Raw genomic sequence first — 27762 nt, 5'->3', positions numbered from 1 at the left:
ATCATTATCGTTATAATAGAGTATTACACTATCACACTATCATATTGCAATAGATTCTTTCTATTTGAATAAAGCTGCATTTACACTCCTTATACCCACATTCACATAAGATCTAACACAACCCATTATTTACAATAAAAGCATTTGCTTACAACCACCAAATAGTACAGTAACAACACCTGCGCTGTTTCCAATTATGAATGTGAACAAAAACAGCAATTCACAAGTTGAAGAGCTAAATTAATTAATTTCAGTGACTTACTTTGACTAACTCTCATAAGGTTGGCTTAAAAGACACATCAACAGTGACAGATAAATGACACTAGAACAGCAGTAAGGTTTCAGTTAATATACAGCACAGGGTTAAGGGTTAAATCCTACATTTTAATGCATTCAGTTGTGGATTAACATTTCAAACTAACTTAGCACACTACTGGACCAGCATCTGTTTGGTAAACAGACATATTGGTGCTATCTGGTAAAGCTGCACAGATGTTTATGTTTTGCCTTCTATGAATGTCAAGACATAATGCCATTTGAGTTGAAACAGTATCAGTAATGCGTTCAAGCTTCATGGTGTATGGCACAAATTGGAACATTTAATTAAGTGCCCACTGCAATCTGTAATTTGCTAACATTACCATCTCCCTCCCAAAGCTTGAAGCCATAACAATGGGTATACTCTCTTAGATTAGAAATATATCAATAAATCCTATATAATGTATTGCAAACTGGTTGTTTTTTATGCATGTCTTTTTACAACTGAAGCTTGATTCAGATCAACTTAATTCATTATTATGTTACTCAATTAGCCACAACAAAATTATATAACATTTTTCGATTTTCAGGTCGATTTTTTCCATTGAGCCTTTCAATCAAAGATTCATTCAGATTACCTAACTGAGTGATTATTTGTGTACTACTGAATCAGACATGATATATTTGGGGGGTAACCTGCTACAGCTGGGCTCTTGTATTTTAGACAGGTGCTCTTCTCTCATATTTGCGTTCCCCCGAGATCCCCCCCGCCTGCGGGGTAGTGTCTCAGGCCGCCTCCCCGGCGCAGGGAGTGTAGGGCTACAGTGCAGCATCCACGCAGCAGCGACCCGATGTGGTACATGGGCTGTCCATTGCGGACAGGGCCACGGCAGAGCCACGCCACCGTTGGGACCATTGGCACAGCCACCGCTAGGAGGTCTACAAGAAAATGGCGGCTCCAGTAGCTTTTCTGAACTGTACCAGGGTCTGGCGCAGATTCTGGTTCTACATTACCACCTATGGCTCCCTGTTTTTCAGAATCCAGTTCTGCACTGTCTTCAATGTGGCTCCTCTCTCTGGGGAAGCCCACTATCTGCTCTTGGGTGGTACATCTCTTTGGCTGGGAAGTATGAGGCATTTCTACACCTGGTGACATCCCTGTGTTACTTGGATTGTCCTGTGTTGCCTCTGTCTGTGGGCATACCGTTACTTCCTCCAACTCTAGCTGTGTCTCACATCTAGGGATTCCCTCCCTAATCTCTCCTGGCTGGCCTTCTGTAGTGCATCCTCCTAACTCCAGACTACCCTCACACCCTGCTGTTGGTAAATCTCCCTCTACTGTGTCCATATATTTCTTCTCATCAGAGCATTGCCGAGATTGCGCATAGGTGTTTTCATCCAACCTTTCTGGTGCTAAATCTAATCCTTTCTCAGAAGCGTGTGACAACCTCTCCACCAACTCTGTTGGTTTCTCTAATGTACAAGTTTCCTTCCCTTTTTCTTCATTTTCCGGTTTTGCTTCTTCTTCAACTTCTCCTTTGCCGTAATGAGGAATCTCAATGGAGCAGGACATCACGGACGACTGCGGTAAGGGTGGAAGCAGAAGAGTTTTGGAGACAGGGATTGGTTCATTGGCTGCGGTCATTGTGGTAATGTCCATCTCTTCTTCACCCTCATCCGACATCCAGGTGGAATTGGGACTGCAGGCCTGTGAGTGGAAAGTGCGTTGCTCTGTGATGGTGTCCAGGTCAGAAGGGTAACCAGTTGTGGTGGGAACAGGGCAGCTTTCTGTCTGGATGCCCATCTCTCGCAGGTGGTGCAGGTAGAGGTGGTGGTGGTACAAGCAAGGGTGGCTAACACTGCTCACTCCGTCCAGGGCACGATGGAATGGGGACAGTCGGTCCCCTGTGCACAGCTTCTCATAGGTGGAAGAGTGGGGCATGGTGTGGGCAAGGTTGTGGGGTAAAGTGTGAGGCAGGGTGTGGGAATAGCCTTCGGGAAGGGATGGGGTTAAGGAATGGGGAAAGGTCTGGGAGTAGGAGTTGAGTAATGAGGCCGTCTCCTCTGACAGAAAGGCAGCCTCCAGCAGCAAGTCAGCTCGGCTAGGGATGTTGCTTTCCCCGCAGCACACAAAGCCACTGTCCTGAGTGCCATCCCCGGACAAGCAACGAATCCCTGATCCCTTTCTGCTTCGGTCTGCCAATGCTTGTTCGCTCAGCTTGTTGTATGTGGAGCTCCGTTTCAGCGAGTTGGCAGGAGACACATCACATGAGCACACTGCCCTTCCTCCAAATGGAGGTCTGGGAATGGCTCCGGGACTCTCCCCCGATACAGAAGCAGGGGCTGAACCACCGACTCTGGCACGGAATATAGACACACCCTCAACCTCCTTGGCCATGCTAGTCTGGGCTATCTCCATGTTGAGCAGCAGGTTCTCCAGCTTGTGGTTCTGGGCATTAATGTCCAGTAAGAACTTCTGGACGCCTTCATCCCCACTAAGCCCCCCGGCATCGCTCAGGCTGTTGCGAACGGTGTCAACAACATCCTTGAGCTGCTGGATCTCGTGCCGTGCGTCTTTCAGGGCCAACTGGGCCTCCACCCTGTGACACTCTTCCTCGATCCAGTCCTCCTGCATTCTTGACAGTTGGCCTCTCAGCTCATCGATCTCTGTGTCTCTGAGGGGGAGGGAATGAGATGGAGAAGGAGGAACTTATTAAAAGGAGCTGTAGATAAGTTTCAAGAGTTGTAAAGAGAGAGCAAAAGAGAGCAAGATTTTAAAACAAACAAAAACCAAAAAAACTCTGCTCCCTCTCTCCCTATTTTTGTTTGCCAATGAGATTTGTTGCATTTCACGCACATGTGATTGACAGGAAAGTTAGATCCCTGAACCAATCAGAGTAGAGATTCCCTGATTGGTAACCCATTTGCCAGGATTGGTGTCTAAATGTGCTAATACAGAGTAAGTTGTGGCAGGCTCAAAACTAGCCAGCAAAACTTGGGGAGGAGGGAGGAGTAGAGGGACACACATAGGTAACCACTTGGAGGGGGGGAGACACAATTTAACACAGGTCATTTAACCCTCATTAATTCAATTATTTATTTATGCCCAATAAAATGGCAATTTGTTAATCTCCCAGACCGGAAGTCTCAAGAAGCAGAGAGCAGGGCAAGCTAATTTGTAAGCAACCATGAACAAGTGACTGACAGCAAACAGAGATATCTGATCTGAACAAGGGACGCCCCTCTCTGGCTTCATTTCCAGCTCCTCAGAAATTAGGAAAACATCTAATTTTGTCACGAGTGATAAGCCCTTTGTATCTGGCCTTGCTATTTGCTGTCACTTTTCTTTCTTTTCTCTCTTGGACTTGGCCCATGCCTAGTATCAGTCACAACAGTCAACATATTCTTTCAGTGCATTTCACATTCTTTCACTGCTGCCTCTGATAAGAGGCAGCAGAGAGAGAGGTTGTGTTTCCTGAAGCTCCACTAGGCAGTGGCAAAAACTACTTAATTCATCGTTCAGGTCTACTTTATTTTATTTTATTTCATGATCATAATACTTAAGAATATATTGTTTGTTTCCGTCAACCTCCATTGCTCGATTCAACAATACATTTTGGCACTTTGACTACCGGATCAGACCGCAGCAAAAGCCTTGGACTTTCCTATCGCCAACATGCCTCTGTACTCGGATGGGAAATGCACAGACTGCACCAAACTGCAACAGACAGTGGCTTTATTTGAAACGAGGCCAGCAGCATTAGAAAAATGCAAAGGACTCCTCCAGGATACAGTGTGCTGAGCTAGCTCAGACAAATACACAACAGGATGATCAAAGCTACACTGTATCCTTCCCGAAGCTGGACAAGAGAGAGACAGTTCCAGCTGCCTCTCACTGGCACAGAGTCGGCGCTAAGCCCTAACAACATTCCAAAGTGAATCAACAAGTTCACCGAACGCCAAATGCTAAGCTTCCCAAAGCTAAAGTAGCATGTATCAGCCGGATTAGCCAATCGCTGTTTACCATGCCGCTGAAGAACCGGTTCCTGCCACTTCAAGAGTCCACGAACGTGCCTGCCACCCATGCACCCTTAAGCCCCGAGATGCGTCCAGACGGACGGTGTGGACAGAGACCGACCATGACCTTGTCGCCACGGAGTCGAGCTGTGCATGCGTCTTCCACCGCCACTTCAAGCCAACAAGGGCCCATCTCACAGAAAGCAGATGAACCAGACACTCTGATTGTAGGAGACTCAACCATAAAGGATATAACCGGTAAGAAGATCAAAACATGCTACTTCCCAGATGTGATGGTTAGTGATGTCAACCAGAAACTAACCACAATTATATTGGAAAACCCCAAAATCTCACAGGTTATTGTTCATGCAGGACTTAATGATATTCAAAGAGAACAGTCAGAACTTCTGAAGAGGGATTTCACTGAACTATTGGACACACTGGACAAATTACACATTAGGTCATTCATCAGTGGACCCATACCAACAGTTGACAGGGGAATAAACAGATTCAGTTGTCTACTTGCACTGAATACATGGCTCTGCAATGGCCTACACCCAAACAGGTTAGGCTCAAAACTGTTAAGGGACAATCTTCTCTTCTCGCTCTCCCACAAATCTACCCTGTCATTCCATGAGAAGAAGCGAGACTACAGCCTCCCACACACATCTACTGTGCCACTATCTGACACACAGATAGCAGACCACAGACCTTGAAGAGAGACTTGAAGAGAGCCTGCCCAGCACCATCGACACCATGCCTTCTCCCATTGCTGATGCTGGCTTGGCGAGGAACGGCCACCCCCCTCCTCTGGACTCCGCCATCGACGATGACCTCCAGCACTCCCCCATCGATGATGACCTCCAGCCTCATCTCTCCCATAGCCACAACAACAACTCCAGTTCCACTGTCTCCTCCCTTTATGATTTTCCAAATGTTGGCATCAAACTTGCATCTGCGTCAATGATACCATCCCCACGTCATGACCAGTCTGATAACACCTAAGCGGAGGGCACCCCAGCCCCCCCCCTCCCTGTACTGATAGTAGTCCTGATTATTACTGAGACAAAAAAGGGTTCAGCCGTAGACACAGCACAAAGGAAGTTTTGCATAATCTGCTGAACCCAAGGTTGCCTACATCAAAACATGGCAACTTTTGCATTCCTGCTGTAACCACTAAGAGAGTAAACAAAGGGAAACTTAGACACACTGCTAACCTCTCAAATCTCATACCTATTCCCTCCGAACCAAAATCAACCTTAAAGCCTATCAATAACACCATCAGGATGGGTCTACTTAATGTTAGGTCTCTTAATAACAAATCTTTTTTAGTTAATGATTTTATTACCACTTCTCAACTGGATTTTATGTTTTTATCTGAAACATGGCTAGAACAAAATAACAGTGCAACCGTTCTGATATAGACAGCTCCTCCCAACTATAACTTTTTTCATGTATGTAGATCTGGAAAAAGAGGTGGAGGGGTTGCTGCTATATTTAAAAATGTATTTATGGGGAAACAGATGTTATTTGGTGATTTTCCATCATTCGAATACCTTTGTGCTGTATTGAAATGTTCCCCCAGAGTTCTCCTAATAATTATTTACAGGCCACCCACATACTCAAATTTCTTCGATGACTTTACAGAATTATTGTCTAGCATCTCCACAGACTTTAACTGTCTAGTTATAACTGGTGAATTCAATTTTCATACTGATGATTTTAATGATAAGTGTGCAAAAAAACGTTTTACCATTTTGGACACATTTGAAATGTCTCAACATGTTAAAGAGGCTACTCATTGTAAGGGGCACACTCTAGACCTGGTTATCACAAAGGGTCTCAATGTTTCAGATCTCTCGGTGACTGATCCTTCACTGTCTGACCATTTCTGTGTTTTCTTTAATATATATTTTATTCCCGACATACAGGCAAAATCAAATACTGTCAAAAAACGGTATATCAATTAACATTATAATGTACTTTTTAAAAAGGCCATCTCCCTGCTACCACCTCTCAACCCATGTTCTGCTGATGATCTTTTAGAAAACTTTAATTAGAAAATTCTGAAAGTCATAGATGTCATTGCACCTTAAAGGTTAAAACGATTTCTGGAAAGCAAAAGGCACCCTGGAGAAAATCTGCTTTTGTAACAGCCCAGAAAAAAGAATGCAGGAAGGCTGAACGCATATGGCGTAAAACAAAACTTCATATTCACCATGACATCTATAAAGATAGCCTCTGTGCCTACAATTTAGACTTAAAAAGTGCTAGAGAAACATTTTTCTCCAATATCATTAAAACCAATATCAATAATGCCAAAACCCTATTTGCAAGCCCCCAACACAAATTCCACCTGACCTTCATTCCACACAGAAATGAGTTCAGACATTGCGCCATCAATGTCTCCACTTTAAACAAAAATGTTGGAGTACCACCCTGTTCAGGCAAAAGTAACGTGGCAATGACATGCTTTAATGTCATAGACTCTAAAACTCTTGTGGAAACTGTGACACAACTGAAGCCATCCACCTGTTGCCTTGATACTTTACCTACCAACCTCTTTAAGAATGTTTTTGACTGCCTAGCAATAGACATATTTCAAATAGTTAACAACTCTCTCCAATCAGGCAATTTCCTAAAAGCCTTAAAAACTGCAGTTATCAAACCCCTTTAAAAAAAGCAGAGCCTAGATGCCTCTATTATTAACAACTACAGACCAATATCAAATCTACCCTTCATAAGTAAAATCATTGAGAAAGTTGTCCTCCAGCAACTTAGTGACTTCCTGGCATCAACTGGTTGCTATGACACCTTCCAATCCGGATTTCGACCCCTTCACAGCACCGAGACCGCCCTTATTAAAGTTGTAAATGTGACATTTTTTAATTGTAATATTCCCTAGTGATACATTTTTACTGTAATACTCTCACATAGCCATATCCAGTAGCACCAAGCATAGTTTAGAGTTAATTTCCCCTCACAATCGCCAGAGGGCAGCACTGAACACATTTGACAAAGTTACGAAACATTTACACTAGGGGCAGCAACGGACACACAGAGGAAGTGGGAAAACCATAGATGAAAGGGGGCGGGCTTTTAAAGCCACAGAGCACGCCCACCTTTTACCTTCTTATTTAACTCGGACTCCGCCATCTGGGAAACAGAATCTCTCAGCGGCGTATCCTGCATGCTAAGCTCTGAGACGCTCCGCGCGTGTTATTTACGATCCCTCTCCTTTTGTTTCATAGACGATAGACAATAGACCAATAACCTTAACCAAATAAAGTGAGTTAAAAGCGATCCTGTCTCGGCGGCCTTTCCTGGACCAAAATCCACAACATAAACGACATTTGTCTTAACACAGACTCTGGCAAAATCTCAATACTAATGCTACTAGACCTCAGTGCTGCATTCGACACTGTAGACCATACAATACTTTTGGACAGATTAGAAAACTGGGTGGGGCTTTCAGGCACAGTCTTAAATTGGTTTAGGTCCTACCTACAAAATAGGAACTACTTTGTTTCCATTGGCGACTTTGTTTCAGAATCAACAAACGTGACATGTGGAGTCCCACAAGGTTCGATCTTAGGACCCCTATTCAACATCTACATGCTCCCACTAGGGCAAATCATGCAAAATAACAATATTGACCATCATTGCTATGCTGATGACACGCAAATCTATGTATCGCTATCACCAAATGACTATCAGCCCATAGATCTGTTGTGCCAGTGCATTGAGCAAGTCAAAGACTGGATGTACCGAAATATCCTTCAACTAAATGAGGACAAAACTGAGATAATTGTATTTGGTGCTAAAACCGAAAGGCTTAAAGTAACCCAACACCTTCACTCTTTGTCCCTGAAAACCTCAATCAAAGCCAGAAATCTAGGGGTTATCATGGATTCAGATTTCCATTTCGACAGTCACATCAAATCAGTTACAAAATCTGCATATTATCACCTTAAAAACGTAGCAAGACCTAGAGGGCTCATGTCTACCGAAGACTTACAAAAACTTGTACATGCCTTTATCACTAGCAAGCTTGATTACTGCAATGGTCTCCTTACAGGGCTCCCAAAAAAACTCTAAGGCATAACTGCAGCTTGTTCAGAATGCTGATGCTAGAGTTCTAACAAAGTCCAAAAAAATTGAACATATTACACCAATTCTTAAATCGCACACTGTTTACATGCATGTATATACTATCACCATAATCAAGTCTTGACAGAAATGTTGCTTGGATAAGTCTTTTTCTCACACTAAAAGGGAAACAGCATTTGTTTCTATAATAAAAACCCAACTTTACTTGTTTTTTTGTTAGACACTCAATATGATGTTTGAATGACCCGTTTGTGGGTGTGCTGTGTTTTTGGTTTGCTGCCTTATCTACACAGGTGAACTGGAAAGGTGATGCCGACGGAGGATAAAGGTTGCGAAGACCTGCGTAATGGGGTGCTCCTCCTACCGAGATTCTTACTCCATAAATGTTAGTTTTAAGTATACTACGTATATATTTCACTTTTGTTGTGGTACTTGGAGATTGAAGAAAATGGGGAGTTGAGAGAGGTGCAAAGAGGTCATATGCATAGTCAAACTTTGGGCTTACCCCTCCCTCTCACGACATCCTTAAATTTGGCGTTCTTGGCAGGATCCCTAATGCGGGTGTCCCGAAATTAACACCAGATGGACATACGATAAAGGAAATTCAAATTCGGCTCTGATCATAAAAACATTGGGCCATTTGTGAGGGCATCTTAACCGTCGGTGGAGTTTCTCAGGCTCCGGCAGTAACTTCGTGAGCGGTGGCAAAATCTTTGGCATGCCAAAAAATTGCAGAAGGACCTTGCGAAGGTTCATTTTCGTGTTGAATTAGTGTGTCCATTGTGCCCTTCGTAAGGCCATCGTGAGGGCATCTTGTCAAATCGTGAAATCTTCATCTTTACTTTGTGTGATCATTGGTGCCATCGCCTCACGAAGGAAACAAGAAGCTGCCCAATTGTCTTAGGAAGGCAACACGACTACATGAAGCCATCCATCGTATTAGAATACAATGACATCGAGATGGGACCATGATGTCGGCGAAGACAGCTGAATTTGAGTAGCTCAAGTGTTTTGTCATGGTCACGTGGACATATAAAATGCCAGCCTCAGAGCATCTTCCTCAGTCAGTCCTGAGCAACTCTTCTAAACAGAGATGTGTGTAACTCCCAAAGCTTCAATCACAATTAATCACAATTCAGTTCCTGCAGAATGGCATACTTTGATAAAGTGTCTCGGCTGTTCTTTGTTCGGGCTGTGGGTACAGCAGGCGGGGTAAGCTCGACTCGCTTCCAATAATTTCAAAAACTTGCGACTTCAAAAAAATTATTGCATTTATTCTACAATTCAAAAATGAACAGAACTGTCTTCTAAATTAAGGAAATGATACTGGAAAACGAATTAACCATTATAAGCAACAAGGAAACTTAATAAGAAGTTGAAAGACTTTTTTCAAGCCTCTTTCCCTTGACATTTAGTTTTCACCTGACAAACACACTGGCCCCACACAAAGCCTGCACACAGATCCCTATAGGTAGCAAAAAGCAAAGCAGTCTTAGCATAAACAGTTTTATATAATATGCTAAATAAACTATTCAAAATTTAATAGCCTCATTTAAAACGGCTGCGACATGAGATGAGACAACCAGGAAAAAAAAGGCAGCAGCATTGGTTCTTTTGATGCACCTCAGAGAACATGATGAGCAACTCTTACAGGCGGGTATAAACTACTATGAAAATTCACATCTTCGTGTTACCTTTGTGTGTGGTTCGGGTGCCATCGTGTGAAATCCTGTAGGCATCATACTTGTTCTGGCTGTTGACCACACAGGACAGTGTGACGTCAGCATAAACCACCACAACAATATGTCTTTAGGTCAATGGTAGCACAGTCAAGAGGCAGCCAAGAGTGGGGTGCTGAGATACAAACAATGAATGCTGCTAAGATGCCATGGTTCATGAGTTTATCTCAGGTCCCTAATATTAGGGGCAAGGCATTGCATATAGCAGGTGGAGGGCGAAAGTAGAGACCTTTCTTCGGGCACATGGACTGAACCCTAGACAGACAGTTGGAGGGAAAAGATCAAAGGCAAGTCATGTTTCTTTCCCCCACCAAGAAACAGACGGACGTTACATTCGGACAGAGTTTGGGTGCTTTCACACATACAGCATTTAGTGCGTACTAAATGAGTTTGGTCCCTTGGTTTGGTACGTTTGCGTTGGTGTGAATGCAACCGGCGCACTTTGGTGCGCACCAAATCAGCCGTCCGAGACCTCCCTGAAGAGGTGGTCTCGATCCGCTCCATCTCCCTAAATTTGGTGCGGTTCCTCTGGTGTGAAAGCAACCGAAAAAAAAATGGTCCAAAACGATGCATTGTGGGTGTTGGGAGCACGGAATTATGGGTCAAATTATTCATTTTTTATTTCCTGTTGATCTCACGCTTACCCATTTGTTTATTCATCGGCGGCTCAAGATGAAAAAAGCCCCAAAACCCTCAAACTGCGGAGAAACGTGGACTAGTGAGGAGATAAAATGCCTCATAAATATTTGGTCGGATCAGCACATCCAGGAACGACTTGCCATGACCCATAAAAACAGCGACGTTTATGCGCTATTCAGCAAGCAGCTAAGGGAGAAACGTTATTTGTGGTCAGCTGAACAATGCTGTATTAAGGCAAAAAAACGATGAATGAAAATGAAATGATGATATGGTCATTCAGGAGGCGGGCACGTCTCTTCTGTTTGAAGTGGCGAGCAATGCGCTGTCGGCGACTCCAATGCATCATGACGTTGTTTTCGAGTCGCAGCCGCGACTCAATTTCAAACAGAATAGTTTGCTGAAAGTTACCGACACATACAATGTAATAGGAGAGAATCAGCCCCAGGAGCACAACGAAAATCTGTCGCTCCATTTTGTTCTTGGAAGTGGCGCGAGACTGGCGTAGTCTTCGCGGTCTATTTTGGTTCGCTTGGTCTATTTTGGTTTGTTTAGAAGTATGCATATGTGAAACCGAACCGAACCAACGTCTGTTTGCTACATTGTATCATTTTTTGGCCTGGTGTGGACCAAAGCAATCTAACTATATGCCTCAAAGCACCCTTAGACAAATGATACGAGGGACACTAGCATGACAGCCAGCCTTCGGGAAGACTTCTTAGACTGTAAACAAGAGGCGGGGGAGGGGGAGGAGCCTTTCATGCAGCTTCTTTGAGTCTTCTCAAGGTGGCAGAGGAATGACCCCAACATCTCTGGGACGAGGTCCTGAACGATGAAGTCGTCAAGGGTCTTGGAGAAGGCCCAACAAAAATTGAGGCAGCAAGAAGGAGAGCTTGGACCCATCAAGCTTACGTTGCCCCCACCAAAAAGTTCCACAGCCCAACCGGATTTGGAACGGTATAAGAATTATTTCTGAACTGAAGCAAAAGATACTAGACCAGTTGACACTCCTAGGGAGGACACTTGTAGAGGAGATTTGCAGTCAGCTCCACAGGCAGCAGGAACTTGCCCCTACCCCTCAACAAAACTATCAGCCATCCTGCTCAAGACAACCGGCTCTCCAGAGTCCCGAGCCTTTCGATGGGATGGAACTCTGGGGGGGAACTCTGTTCAGTTGTTTTACCCAAACCTTGCCAACTTTCTCGGACCCTGGCATCATCCCCTGGTTAACCCTTAGTACAACCAACGGGCTCCGGATCCCCTACGTTGGGTATCCAGTCTTAGATTTTACTGCTGGGGGTAAATCAGGTTACCAACAAGGGGGTGGTTGATAGTCAAAGACAGCTGTATGGGCATCAAATACATCCTAATGAACGTGATCACAGATTGCTGGGATTGCACCAGGGCAGTTCAACACCATATCCCCACTGGCACACTACCCCCTATCTGTGAAAGGTATGGGTCTGTCCAACCTACATTGTATCCTGAGCTACGCAAACTGCTGTAAAGTTTGTTGGACCATGGAGTGATTCAAGAGAGTTCGAGTCCCTGGGCCACCGCTATAGTTCTTGTTAGAAAGAAGGATGAATCATGGCTCTTTTGTGTAGATCATAGAAGATTTTATGCTGTGATTGATGGTCGCGGGCCTCTGGCAGGCCGAATGGGAGTAGACTGCATTCGGCAGTCCACGGGGTCTGTTTGAGTTCTTCCAACATTCTTTGAGCCCAGGCAAAATGACTAAGTGAAGTTGAAATGGTTGAAAAGGTTGTAGAGCTATGATGGAACTCACACTTTTCTGCCTTCACGAAGAGTTGGTGTTCTAGCAAGCATGATCACGAAGGGACCTGGAAAATATGAGAATATCATCAAGATAAATGAAAACAAACTTGTTCACCAAGACGCTCAGAACATCGTTAACAAGTGACTGAGAGACCGCTAAATATAAAAAGGGCACAAGGCCACTGATGATAAAAATAACAAAAACCGAACAAAGAAGAAAGAGCCAGGACACCGTCAGGAGAGCAGTCCAGGAGCAAAAGGTAAAACCCGTAGGTAATTCCAGTATTAGGCGGAAAAGCAGGCAGGCAGGAAGGCAGAAACAGGACAGAAAGAACTGACTAGCCAAGCTATTGACAGGTATAAAACAATCAGACAGTAACGACTCAGGGTACAAAAAGTCTGGGCAGTAATAACACAACGAGGAACAGGTGAGCAGGGAAAAAAGGCGGGAAACAGACAACTGGTGGACAACAAAGAACAACCAGCAGTCCACAGAGTGAATGAGTCAAGGTGCTGACACTAGTAGCTTTCTTCTCCTTGGTAAGACCTACAGATGCGTTTCCTTACATTTTAGTAATCGGTGACTAGGAATTTATATAATCCAAGCTTATATAAATTCCAAACACGCAAGTACCGGACTGACCCCCCACTTTGTTTGGGCGCCACGCCAGATCACCGATAGTGACCCCCACCCAAGCAACGACTGGGTTTGCCAACACCACAGTACTCTCATGGACACACACACGGCTGAGGTTACATGTCTCCAGCCGAGAGAGAGAGAGAGAGAGAGAGAGAGAGAGAGAGAGAGAGAGAGAGAGAGAGAGAGAGAGAGAGAGAGAGAGAGAGAGAGAGAGAGAGAGAGAGAGAGAGAGAGAGAGAGAGAGAGAGAGAGAGAGAGAGAGAGAGAGAGAGAGAGAGAGAGAGAGAGAGAGAGAGAGAGAGAGAGAGAGAAAATACGGGGCTAATTATCAAGACTCTTGGAATAGTGCACTCACTGAACAGAGGATAAGAATGGTGAGAGAGCTGGACCCCTCAAGCCCTGATGGGTACAAATACCTCCGCTTCCCCAGCGCTCTTTAGTTATAGATATTCACCTCCTCAGTACTAACAAGAGTGGTTTAACTCTATTGAAATGGTTTGTATGCTTATACTGTAAGCTTTACTCCATTCAGACATGAAACTTTTGAAATCTGTTGAAAAATGTTCACTTGAGTTCAGCTATTCAATATTTAAATTTGCCTTAAAGGTGCCATGACATGCCACCAGGTGAGGTGTGATTAGTCGTTATAAGCCGTTTTGGAAATCTGCCCCTTATGACATCATAAGGGGCAGAAAGTGGGCGTGTCCACCTAGATGTGTGCTGGGTAGATCAGTCCACCAGCCTACCCAGTGGACTGTAGCAAACATTGCTCATCTGTCCGTCACACATCTAGGTGGACACTGATTTCCAAAACGGCTTGTAACGGCTAATCACACCACACCTGGTGGCATGTCATGGCACCTTTAACGAATGGCAGTTTGGGAATGAGGGGGATTATGATAAGTGGGATTGCGTTAATTTTTACATCCATGTTTTGGAATTGTTTGTTTTCGAGGTAGTTTCTCTTTTCCATAACTAGGCTCACTCTTTCGGAGAAGGCTCCTATCCAACGCAAAACTCTGTGATGCAACAAAAGCAACTAGTGTTATCAAAAGCAACCTATATTCATGTACTGCAGTGCACTTAAACATTACCTTGTAGCACTGCTATTGAGATGAATAATCAATACATATAACAGATAGTGATAATTATAGGTTGCCTATAATAAAATGCCAAGCAATGTTTAGACATTGAATATGGTAAAGAAATGCATCTAGTTATTGAATACAATATACATTGTTCTGACACTGTCCCACAGGACGACTGAACAAGGCAATTTGTATTCCATTTCTGTTTGTACATTGTAGATTGTGAATATCTATTATTACATTTCTGCCACACAAATAAAGTACATTTTCTTTAACTTATTTGCTGCTAATTGTCATTTGCATTATTCTATCTTGTTGTGATATGTATTTGTATGTTCCATTGTTATGTTGTTCAACATGAAATGTGTGTACGTGTGTTCAATGGGAAGCCAAAGACAAATTTCCACCAAGATGGACTATAAAGATATTCTTATTCTTATTATTATTTAGGCCAACCCTTTGAGAGTGATTCCGATTTTTAAAAGTGGATGACCTTTTGGAGTTTGCTATTTGTTACTTTTTGATTGGAGTTAAATGCATTGCAAATATCAGTCAGTGCATCTAGTTTAGTGCTTTCTGTTGGTTCCAGCTTTCTTAGACCATAGTATTTTGCCATTGTTCGTTGTTGGTCTAACTCCAGTTCCACATAATGCCTATAGAAGAAGTTAACCACCCCAGGTTTTCACCTGGTTTAATTGCATTGTGTGCAATTCTTTCTCTAATCAGGCTTCTAAATTAGTCCTAAAATAGTTGTAGGCTTGGAGTCTATAGTCTTCAATTTGTCAGTAGGAGACCTTTGTTGTCTCACCTGTCCTGCAGTCTGTCGACGGTCTCTTTTAGCCTGGCCCGCAGGTGTCGTATACACACCTCCTTCTGCTGTAGGGGGGTGAGGTACTGCTCCGGGGGCGGGGGCCGGATTCCATGGTTATCCGTGCATGACGTGTACTTCTGGTGACGTCTGGAACAAGGTAGAAGGATATTTTCAGTAGTAGACATTTTGTTTCGCTGACAATCTGTGTCTTAATTTAGTTTTTTTAAGTTTAGTTTAACTCTAATCTAAGGCTATCCTTAAAGCTTCTACCCTGGTTCCATTCTTCATGAAATACTAATGGTGATTCTGAAAAAGTACTATTTGACATTATTAAGAACATGGAGGCTATACAACATGTACAATAAGTGATATTATAAAATTGTTAAATCAAAGTGAAAAACTTTAATAAAAAGTGAATTTGTTTTTTCTTTAACTTAAAGTTGAAGTGCGGCCCTGATGGGCATCTTACCCCTTGGTAGGGCTGCAGTCACTGCCCTTACACGAGCCACTGCTGCTACTGTGGGTGGCATTGACAAACGGATCTCTATTACTGGCCGGAGCTGATGGCCGCCTGTTCAGAGGTGAGAGGATAAAAAAGGATCTGTTGCTAATGGCAATCACTGCAAGTTAATAACACACTTCTAGACAGTATAACAACAATGAAAGAATTGGATGCAGATCAAAACTAATCTAGATAATGTGAACATACTCCAGAAAAATCTTTCCAATGCCAGTTGAACATAGACTTGAAGAAAAAAATAAGAAAAATGTTAAACAGAGGCCACACAACATCACACATCACACGTCAACACCAGAGATTTGATATGTGCCATGCACACTGCCAAGTATAGTTGTGTTAGTGATGCCAAGTACAAAACTGACCACTGGAAAATAAAATGGAAAAAAGGTTGCATTCGTCAGAACAATAACCAAAAAGTATGAATGAAATCCCTGCAACTGTAAGATGGGGAGGCGGGACTGAACATGCCATATTTTCTAATATATTCATTTCACCAATGATCCTATCAAGTCCATATCTATTTCCACAATGACAGAGAAGTCATCTTGGAACATTCCAATGACAGTTGAAGATGTACTTAGCCTGAAGAACACATGCTTTGTTGGCTCATGGTTTAAAAAATAGAAGAGGAGGAACAGTGGCAACAAACCGCTTTCGAGGAGTTGATGGAGCCTTTTCTGAATGACTGTGATGCTCTGGAGACCTGGATGCATAGCCTTTAGATGGCGACTTGGTGGAATCATAGCCTTTAGATGGCGACTTGTTGGAATCATAGTCTTTAGATGGTGGCTTGCTTGACCCATGACCTTTAGATGGTGACTTGGTGGAGGCATAGCTTTTAGAGGGAGTCTTGGAAGACGCATAGCCTTTTGTTGGGCGCATGGAGACCATGTAACCCGTCTCCATTGGGACGTAGTCTAGCTCAATGAACTTGCAGTAGTCGAACCTGACCATGCAGAGACAACAGGATGTTACATGGCTGTAGGTTGAATGTCACCTTGAACAAGAAAGGTTAATATTCCCAAAATAGTAGTGATCAGTGAGGACAAGCATTACCCTAAGGTGGTAGATTCTCGCAGCCAAACACACCGAGGTCAATAAGGCAAAGCCAATACCATTTCAACAATGTAGGCCTGGATTTACATCATCTTTCCAGAAATTATAGAAGTGATAAGTGACAAACCCTTCCAAATGTGTATGTATATTAAATACCCGGGATGTGATTTTGGAATCTGAAGGGTTTGGTTTCCGTTTGTAGTAGTATTGACCAATCCCGTTTGAGCGGGCTTTTGTTGTGTGCGGGAAAACAATCTCGGAACCCATCTGTCACGCCTGATTTAGCTTTCATTTATATTTTAAGTGTCTGTTTACAGAGATTAGCCTAAATGTATAGAATGAGTTATGATTTAGTTGATTTAGTTTAGTTAACAATGACTGGCAGGGAAGCGGCAGTCCTGGCCCGGATATCCACTATCCGCTGTCCACCAGAACCACAGAAATATGGCCTGATGTCCTGAGGTCAATCATGGCAGAACATAGCCCATGGTTTCCGAGATTGCTAGTAATATCTTTTTTTTTAAAGTTTTGCTGTGCATTTCATATACAATATCGCCCATTATCATGCTCATAATGCTTATACACAGTGACAGTGCTAAAAAAGTATCACAAAGTGGTCGTGGGTCGTAACCATCCAGATAACCCCTTCTTGCTAGTCCTCTCTGCCCAGAACGCGTTCTCTCTAGTTTGTCTGTCCTGGGCTCCAGTAGAATCATGATGGTGCAAAATGGCGTTCTCCGTGGGATAGGACCTTCTCTCTTGGTAAATATATAAGGGCTCATGCTAAGTTAACCAGATCATACACTATTATACACAAATATACTTATGTATATTATATTCCATTTCTGGCATGCCTGCTATGTTAGATTCCACTTCATTCTACACAGTACACCTTGAACTACAACTAAAAGGTAATAATGTAGTGACATGCAGAGCAGCCTGATTAAAAAACATGCGAATAATCAACAAGTTGATCTAAACATGCTCTTCATCCTCTGCAAACCTCAAGCAGTTGGTCTGATGTTTTATTCATAAAACCATATAATCATATACTTAGTTTTATAAATAAATAAAACCATTGGTGCTTTGATTTTGGCTTTAGAACATCAAACCACACTGTATGGATGCGCTTCAAGTGGGTGAACATCAACCAGGTCAAAGTTGAAACAGTTTGAACTTGAGAGTTGGGCTTCAATGCTCATCTACAAGAATACAGTGGAAAGGCTGGCAATGCTCATCAGGTGCTGGCCATTCCATCAAATCTCAAGGCTTTGCCTTATGCCTTTTAGGCATTGCCGTATCAAAGCATTCTCTCATATGCAGACACTACAGCCCAATGTAAAGACAAAGTAAAGGGACATTTCCTTTTGTTTAATTAAAATAATCAAATTCAGGCCCTTGAAGAACTGTCAGTGTGCTACTGTGCAGTGTTCTTGCAAAAGACAAAAAGACTCCTACTAGAGTTGGAGAAAGGGAGAACTGTGATGGGCAACACCACAAATTCAACCAATATACAGTATCTCACAAAAGTGAGCACAACTCACATTGTAAATATTTTATTAAATCTATTCATGGGACAACACTGAAGAAATGACACTTTGATACAATGTAAAGTAGTCAGTGTACAGCTTGTATAACAGTGGCACCAAAAGTGAGTACACCCCTAAGTGAAAATGTCCAAATTGGGCCCAAAGTGTCAATATTTTGTGTGGTCACTTATTTTCCAGCACTGCCTCAACCCTCTTGGGCATGGAGTTCACCAGAGCTTCACAGGTCGCCACTGGAATCCTCTTCCACTCGTCCTTGACGACATCACAGAGCTGATGGATGTTAGAGACCTTCTGTTATAGGAGGCTCAATAGGGTTCAGGTCTGGAGTCATGCTCAGCCAGTCCATCACCTTTAGCCTCAGCTTCTTTAGCAAGGCAGTGGTGGTCGTAGAGGTGTGTTGGGGTGGTTATCATGCTGGGATACTGCCCTGTGGCCCAGTTTAGAAGAGAGGGGATCATGCTGTTCCTCTGATCATGCTGAGCATCATATCCAGAGGTTGTCTTTGGAAGACGTAGCAGTGCTGCCAGCAGTGCTGTCGAGGTAAAGGGGTGGGTCAGCCTGTCAGTGCTCAGACCATACGCTGCACACGGCATCAAATTGGTCAGCATGACTGTCGTCCCAGAAAGAAGCCTCTTCTAAAAATGATGCACAAGAAAGCCTGCAAACAGTTTGCTGAAGACAAGCAGACTAAGGACATTATTAGTGGAACCGTGTCCTGTGGTCTGATGAGACCAAGGTCAATTTATTTGGTTCAGATTGTGTCAAGCGTGTGTGGCGGCAACCAGGTGAGGAGTACAAAGACAGGTGTGTCTGCCTACAGTCAAGCATGGTGGTGGGTGTGTCATGGTCTGGGGCAGCAGGAGTGCTGCTGGCACTGGGGAGCTACAGCTCATTGAGGGAACCATGAATGCCAACATGTACTGTGAAATACTGAAGCAGAGCATGATCCCCTCTCTTCTAAACTGGGCCGCAGAGCAGTATCCAGCATGATAACCACCCCAACACACCTCCACCACCACCACTGCCTTGCTAAAGAAGCTGAGGCTAAAGGTGATGGACTGGCTGAGCATGACTCCAGACCTGGGGCCTCATGTACAAAGCTTGCTTACGCACAAAAAAACTGCGTAAGCAACTTCTCACGCAAACGTTTGGATGTACAAAGACTGACTTGACGTGAGAAAGTGCGGTTCTCCACGCAAACTAAATGCCTAGCTTACGCACATTTCTGCTGCATTTTGTCAGTTGGCGGCACATAGAGGTAATGCAGCGCAACAACAACATTAAGCCTACGCGATCACGAGTCATGAAGTAATATTGCAATATGAGGCGAGTTCAAAGTGGATTTGAACGTCGGAATGCGTGATCTTAAATGTGGTTCAATCATGCGTTATTGTTGTCGAGACGCATAATGTGACACTGTTGTTAGGCTAAACTTAATCAGACCCATAAAACTAAATTGTCAATATTGGAATTAAAAGGAAGCCCCAGCAATATTATTTTCAGTGATGGCTTGTTTATTAAACGTTACATATTTTCCGGACCACGCATGACATATGATCTCTCTTCACACATTTGTTGTGAAATTCTTGACTGCAATATTATTATGTGATGTTGAGTGGAGTAAGCACAAGCCATTGTTAGTTAAAATCAATCCATCAATGAACCAGGCCAATTTAGAATTATGTAGGCCTACATATTATTGACACATTGGGTGTATGGATACAACCTATCGGCAGCATGCATCCAAATAAATGAGAATATAAAAGCATGCGCAAAATGTGGCAATAATCGATGGTCGCATTCAAAATTAACGGGTGTTCCGCGACTATTATGATTTTTTGGTCAAAAGTGAGCCGATCCCAAATCACAGCTGCCACCCTTTGCTCAAATAGGGCGAGCTCCCAGACTCCGCCCTGCTGCCCGTCTGACCCACGTTTCTCCGGTGGGCAGAGACCTTTCTTTTTACGTCCACCTTGATGTCCGACCACTTTTTTTTTTATGTCAGCCACAGTTCGGCTTTCCGCCCCAACCTCATTGACCGACTTGGCAATGTTTTCCCACGCCAGTTTTTTGCTTTTGGTGCTGATTCCGGAGGAAAGAGCGCCAAACAAGATCTTATTTCTGGCCTCTACCTCCGAAATCAGCACCTCCACCTCGCATTCACTAAAGTTATTTTTTCTTCCTTTCTCCATGTTCTCCTTTCTCCTAACGAGCGCGCTACTGCAGGCCTAGTTATACGAATTAGCATATTAAATGAGGGAGGAGACTGGGTGGAGAGACGGGCTCGTGCCCGTGCGCTCAATTTCACGTTAATTGGGATGTACAAAGAGAATCTGCGTGAAATCGTGCTTACGCAAGGATTGATACATCTGGATTTATTTGTGCGCAGCAGCTTTCCAGATTTTGGCGTCCGCAAAGTTTTAGTCAGAAATCCACGCAAGTCTTTGTACATGAAGCCCCTGAACCCTATTGAGCCTCCTAAAACAGAAGGTCTCTAACATCTATCAGCTCCGTGATGTCGTCAAGGACGAGTGGAAGAGGATTCCAGTGGCGACCTGTGAAGCTCTGGTGAACTCCATGCCCAAGAGGGTTGAGGCAGTGCTGGAAAATAATGGTGGCCCCACAAAATATTGACACTTTGGGCCCAATTTGGTCATTTTCACTTAGGGGTGTACTCACTTTTGGTGCCAGCGGTTTAGACATTAATGTCTGTGTTGAGTTATTTAGAGGGGACAGTACATTTACACTGTTATACAAGCTGTACACTGACTACTTTACATTGTATCAAAGTGTCATTTCTTCCGTGTTGTCTCATGAATAGATTTGATAAAATATTTACAAAAATGTGAGGTGTACTCACTTTTGTGAGATACTGTGTGTATATATATATATATATATATAAATTTAGAATAAAACATATGTTGCTAGTGTATAATCAAATCATCATGTTGATTTAAAAATAGAACTTAGGTATTGCCCATTCACTGACCTCCATCGAGGGAGGCAGAAACAAGAAAGGAAAAATATAGAAAAAGAAAAATAGATAAAGGTTTTGCATTTCACACCATTATGGCAGTGGGCAAAGACAGGAAAAAAAATCTGTGTGAAAACAAGCAGAGGCCAACCACCAATACAGCACTACAAAAGGTTGTGTTGGACCCTTTGAGCTCCGCCCTGGGACACCAGCCATTTGGAATTGTAGCCAGGAATTTGCAGTGTTTAGGATTCTGTTTTGCTCTTGCTTTTCAGAAGTTGTATTATTTCAGCAAGGTGCAGCAAGACAGATTTTGTAACATTTCTCCAATGCATTAAGCCACTAAAGACAACGTTATTGACAGAGTAATCGATAAAGAGTTATCAGATGTCCTTGTTCTTGATATATTGGGTTGCCTACTACAGAATGAGTGCTCCAAAGCCCCCTTTGTGCCTTAGTGTCTACAGAGCTACAGCTGGTAGAATGTGACTGCAATGCGCCTCACGCAGGTTCAGCAGGCACAGGAGGAGCGACTGGCGCTGTGATCGCTGTCGACTTCCTGCATGATACCGGCACGGACACAGACTCCGGCATTTGCTGCCAGCTGCGTTTGCGTCGCATCTTCAGAGGGTGGAATCTGAGAAACATAAATTAGAGCAGGTTCCCTGAGGCCCCAGATTAGGAGCTATAGCAACACTATGCTGAAATAACTATCACTTAACACTATAGGCACTGATTATTCAAATCCTGATTTACATAAATACAACTAAGTATATAAAAACAACCAGTATATAAAATATACTTGGACAATTAAAACCTTCCTAATTTATCATCACAAATAACCTGATTCACAAACCATAAACTACAAACATAAACTAAATCATAACTCATTCAATAAGATGTATCTAAAAAGAAAATGGCTATAAATGAAGGGTACTAAATTAACAATATGAACAAAAAAGTTATCCTTCACATCAGCATTGCATTAGGAGACTTCTGCTCCATGTAAGGCCAGTTGAATGGTTGTAGGAGCCAATGGGAGGTTGTATATGTAATGGTTGTAGCCAATGGGAGGTTGTATATGTAATGGTTGTAGCCAATGGGAGGTTGTATATGTAATGGTTGTAGCCAATGGGAGGTTGTATATGTAATGGTTGTAGCCAATGGGAGGTTGTATATGTAATGGTTGTAGGAGCCAATGGGAATGGGAGGTTGTATATGTAATGGTTGTAGCCAATGGGAGGTTGTATATGTAATGGTTGTAGCCAATGGGAGGTTGTATATGTAATGGTTGTAGCCAATGGGAGGTTGTATATGTAATGGTTGTAGGAGCCAATGGGAATGGGAGGTTGTATATGTAATGGTTGTAGCCAATGGGAGGTTGTATATGTAATGGTTGTAGGAGCCAATGGGAATGGGAGGTTGTATATGTAATGGTTGTAGCCAATGGGAGGTTGTATATGTAATGGTTGTAGCCAATGGGAGGTTGTATATGTAATGGTTGTAGGAGCCAATGGGAATGGGAGGTTGTATATGTAATGGTTGTAGCCAATGGGAGGTTGTATATGTAATGGTTGTAGGAGCCAATGGGAATGGGAGGTTGTATATGTAATGGTTGTAGCCAATGGGAGGTTGTATATGTAATGGTTGTAGCCAATGGGAGGTTGTATATGTAATGGTTGTAGGAGCCAATGGGAATGGGAGGTTGTATATGTAATGGTTGTAGCCAATGGGAGGTTGTATATGTAATGGTTGTAGCCAATGGGAGGTTGTATATGTAATGGTTGTAGGAGCCAATGGGAATGGGAGGTTGTATATGTAATGGTTGTAGCCAATGGGAGGTTGTATATGTAATGGTTGTAGCCAATGGGAGGTTGTATATGTAATGGTTGTAGGAGCCAATGGGAGGTTGTATATGTAATGGTTGTAGGAGCCAATGGGAGGTTGTATATGTAATGGTTGTAGGAGCCAATGGGAATGGGAGGTTGTATATGTAATGGTTGTAGCCAATGGGAGGTTGTATATGTAATGGTTGTAGCCAATGGGAGGTTGTATATGTAATGGTTGTAGCCAATGGGAGGTTGTATATGTAATGGTTGTAGGAGCCAATGGGAATGGGAGGTTGTATATGTAATGGTTGTAGCCAATGGGAGGTTGTATATGTAATGGTTGTAGGAGCCAATGGGAATGGGAGGTTGTATATGTAATGGTTGTAGCCAATGGGAGGTTGTATATGTAATGGTTGTAGCCAATGGGAGGTTGTATATGTAATGGTTGTAGGAGCCAATGGGAATGGGAGGTTGTATATGTAATGGTTGTAGCCAATGGGAGGTTGTATATGTAATGGTTGTAGCCAATGGGAGGTTGTATATGTAATGGTTGTAGCCAATGGGAGGTTGTATATGAATGAAGCTATGAAGCTGGCTAGTGCGAACAACAGCCAGTCTTTAGTTCATACCAGTCAAGACAAAAAACAGATCACTCCTTTCTTTTGCACGTCCACATGACGCGCATAAGGCAGAGAGATCCTGTGTGGACCTGCGTCCACCGAACCCAGGAGGGGGTGGGTCGTAGGGACCTGGGGATCACTCTGTGACATACACATCTGTAGCTGGAACAAGCAGTATAATACATGTTGTACAGCGCCCTCACTCATCACGCGTCACTGGTCTATACTGACCCCCATACGTCAGCGCTGGGGGGGTGTGATGTCTTGTAAACATTGCCGTATCATTCTGTCATTGCTATTATTGTTTAACATCAGCATTCACCCCCCCGTCCACTGAGAGAGCCAGTGTGTGGTCAGTAACACACACACACACACACACACACACACACACACACACACACACACACACACACAGTGGTTGGGTTGTCTCGAAAAGCCCTATATAAATGCAGTTGATTATTATCATTATCATGTTTTATATTATGATCCACCTGGCCCAGACGTTGGTTTGGTCTCTTCTCATTGGCTCACCTGTGTGGGCCTGCAGCAGACCTCTGATTGACTGGAGCAGCAGCAGGAGCCGCTGTAGACATGAGGCCGGCGGTTCTTTGTTTCTCTTCTCTCTCTCCACAGCTTCTGGTCCGCAGCGATGGCCAGCCTAACATACAACAGAATGATGGACATTAAGGACGTATGATAGAAACACAACAGAAAGGTAACGAGAGAGAGAGAAGCACAAGGCCAAAGAGAAGGGAAGAAACGGTTGGCAAAGAAATGTGAACAATGCAAAGGCACCAACGTCAGCCGCACCACCAGTAGGGTTACCGACCAGGCCCCAACGGCCTTAGATCGTCTATGGACGTCTAAGCATGTGACCACAACGCTCAGTCAGACTGACTCTTCTCAGCTGGCACAGAGACATAATCCAAATCAACAGAAAGAAGAGATTAAACACTAATAAAGTTCTACCTGTTTAAGAAGACAACTGGAAGTGCACACGGCAGACCTATGACCATAACATAGTACTATTTATTATAACACAGTAACAACACGTAGTAATCCAGGGTAGAACGGAGTACCAAGAGAACCCCCTGGTGGCCAATCTGCATTATATACTTTTCAGAAACAACTAATAGATAACCTCTACCCTACGTACCAATCACATTGATCTGTGTACATACAAAACTGATAAAACCACACTGGTTAATATTCTGTGTTGGGAACACCACAGTCAGCATTTAACCTGCTTCTCATCCCTCTGGAAAAACATTTCCAAACTGCAGAAGATGAAGAATATATTGGTTGAGAATGCAACTCAACCAATATATTTTCTACTAACTTGGAAGTTAAAAGGTGCTGTTGGTTGATTCAAGAGCTGTAAAGAGAGACAGCAGAAAAGAGCAAAAGAGAGCATGAACTAAACAAGAGTCTGATCCCTTTGTGCTCCTTATGTTCTCTGCCATTGACCCACCTGTGATCAACAAGCTAATTAGATTATCCGAACCAATTAAGTAAGAGCGGTCCTGTAATAATAATGGTATATAATATAATAATATAATACAGATTTTGTAGCTGTGACGATTGGATATTTTCCCGGCTAAGAATTACACTCAAATATTAAAACTCTCAAATCATACCTATAGCACCATAAATGTTAAAGTTAAACATTACTATTAAATATTGATTAGTATTAAGGTAGAAGTAGCTAAACTATAGCAGCTGAATGTGTGTGTGTGTTTAGAAAGCTTTGTGCCTTTTACAAATGCTTTTTGTAACACAACAGCATCCCAAATGACATCAACAATGAGTCAAGTTATTCAAGCTGTTTCTGTCCTTATCCACAGCCCACTGAAACACAAGGGAAGAAGCCACTGAAACACAAGAAGCTCCTTCAGCTGCTTTAGTGAAACACAAGGGGAGAAGCTCTTCAGCTGCTTTAGTGAAACACAAGGGGAGAAGCTCCTTCAGCTGCTTTAGTGAAACACAAGGGGAGAAGCTCCTTCAGCTGCTTTAGTGAAACACAAGGGGAGAAGCTCCTTCAGCTGCTAGTGAAACACAAGGGGAGAAGCTCCTTCAGCTGCTAGTGAAACACAAGGGGAGAAGCTCCTTCAGCTGCTAGTGAAACACAAGGGGAGAAGCTCCTTCAGCTGCTTTAGTGAAACACAAGGGGAGAAGCTCCTTCAGCTGCTAGTGAAACACAAGGGGAGAAGCTCCTTCAGCTGCTAGTGAAACACAAGGGGAGAAGCTCCTTCAGCTGCTAGTGAAACACAAGGGGAGAAGCTCCTTCAGCTGCTTTAGTGAAACACAAGGGGAGAAGCTCCTTCAGCTGCTTTAGTGAAACACAAGGGGAGAAGCTCCTTCAGCTGCTTTAGTGAAACACAAGGGGAGAAGCTCCTTCAGCTGCTTTAGTGAAACACAAGGGGAGAAGCTCCTTCAGCTGCTTTAGTGAAACACAAGGGGAGAAGCTCCTTCAGCTGCTTTAGTGAAACACAAGGGGAGAAGCTCCTTCAGCTGCTAGTGAAACACAAGGGGAGAAGCTCCTTCAGCTGCTTTAGGGAAACACAAGGGGAGAAGCTCCTTCAGCTGCTTTAGTGAAACACAAGGGGAGAAGCTCCTTCAGCTGCTAGTGAAACACAAGGGGAGAAGCTCCTTCAGCTGCTAGTGAAACACAAGGGGAGAAGCTCCTTCAGCTGCTAGTGAAACACAAGGGGAGAAGCTCCTTCAGCTGCTTTAGTGAAACACAAGGGGAGAAGCTCCTTCAGCTGCTTTAGTGAAACACAAGGGGAGAAGCTCCTTCAGCTGCTTTAGTGAAACACAAGGGGAGAAGCTCCTTCAGCTGCTTTAGTGAAACACAAGGGGAGAAGCTCCTTCAGCTGCTTTAGTGAAACACAAGGGGAGAAGCTCCTTCAGCTGCTAGTGAAACACAAGGGGAGAAGCTCCTTCAGCTTCTTTAGTGAAACACAAGGGGAGAAGCTCTTCAGCTGCTTTAGTGAAACACAAGGGGAGAAGCTCCTTCAGCTGCTAGTGAAACACAAGGGGAGAAGCTCCTTCAGCTGCTAGTGAAACACAAGGGGAGAAGCTCCTTCAGCTGCTTTAGTGAAACACAAGGGGAGAAGCTCCTTCAGCTGCTTTAGTGAAACACAAGGGGAGAAGCTCCTTCAGCTGCTAGTGAAACACAAGGGGAGAAGCTCCTTCAGCTGCTTTAGTGAAACACAAGGGGAGAAGCTCCTTCAGCTGCTTTAGTGAAACACAAGGGGAGAAGCTCCTTCAGCTGCTTTAGTGAAACACAAGGGGAGAAGCTCCTTCAGCTGCTTTAGTGAAACACAAGGGGAGAAGCTCCTTCAGCTGCTTTAGTGAAACACAAGGGGAGAAGCTCCTTCAGCTGCTTTAGTGAAACACAAGGGGAGAAGCTCCTTCAGCTGCTTTAGTGAAACACAAGGGGAGAAGCTCCTTCAGCTGCTTTAGTGAAACACAAGGGGAGAAGCTCCTTCAGCTGCTAGTGAAACACAAGGGGAGAAGCTCCTTCAGCTGCTAGTGAAACACAAGGGGAGAAGCTCCTTCAGCTGCTTTAGTGAAACACAAGGGGAGAAGCTCCTTCAGCTGCTTTAGTGAAACACAAGGGGAGAAGCTCCTTCAGCTGCTTTAGTGAAACACAAGGGGAGAAGCTCCTTCAGCTGCTAGTGAAACACAAGGGGAGAAGCTCCTTCAGCTGCTTTAGTGAAACACAAGGGGAGAAGCTCCTTCAGCTGCTTTAGTGAAACACAAGGGGAGAAGCTCCTTCAGCTGCTAGTGAAACACAAGGGGAGAAGCTCCTTCAGCTGCTTTAGTGAAACACAAGGGGAGAAGCTCCTTCAGCTGCTTTAGTGAAACACAAGGGGAGAAGCTCCTTCAGCTGCTAGTGAAACACAAGGGGAGAAGCTCCTTCAGCTGCTTTAGTGAAACACAAGGGGAGAAGCTCCTTCAGCTGATTTAGTGAAACACAAGGGGAGAAGCTCCTTCAGCTGCTTTAGTGAAACACAAGGGGAGAAGCTCCTTCAGCTGCTTTAGTGAAACACAAGGGGAGAAGCTCCTTCAGCTGCTAGTGAAACACAAGGGGAGAAGCTCCTTCAGCTGCTTTAGTGAAACACAAGGGGAG

At 43.7% G+C, this 27762-nt stretch overlaps 1 protein-coding gene across 1 annotated transcript; it reads right to left on the bottom strand.

Annotated features, from left to right (window-relative positions):
• Positions 1–997: 997 nt before the first annotated feature.
• snphb (syntaphilin b) lies at positions 998–24311 on the bottom strand (the record flags this gene model as incomplete). Its single annotated transcript, XM_084480279.1, has 7 exons — positions 998–2933; positions 15076–15225; positions 15548–15649; positions 16248–16301; positions 16419–16544; positions 21684–21799; positions 24159–24311. 7 exons carry the CDS (start codon positions 24309–24311, stop codon positions 998–1000), a joined length of 2637 nt encoding a protein of 878 aa, XP_084336405.1.
• Between the last annotated feature and the right edge of the window lie 3451 nt (positions 24312–27762).

This window comes from Micromesistius poutassou (assembly GCF_964030765.1).
Source record: "Micromesistius poutassou genome assembly, chromosome: 15".
Lineage (NCBI taxonomy): Eukaryota > Metazoa > Chordata > Actinopteri > Gadiformes > Gadidae > Micromesistius > Micromesistius poutassou.
The sequence above is the reverse complement of the archived record's forward strand: the minus strand, read 5'-3'. Positions and strand labels throughout refer to the sequence as shown.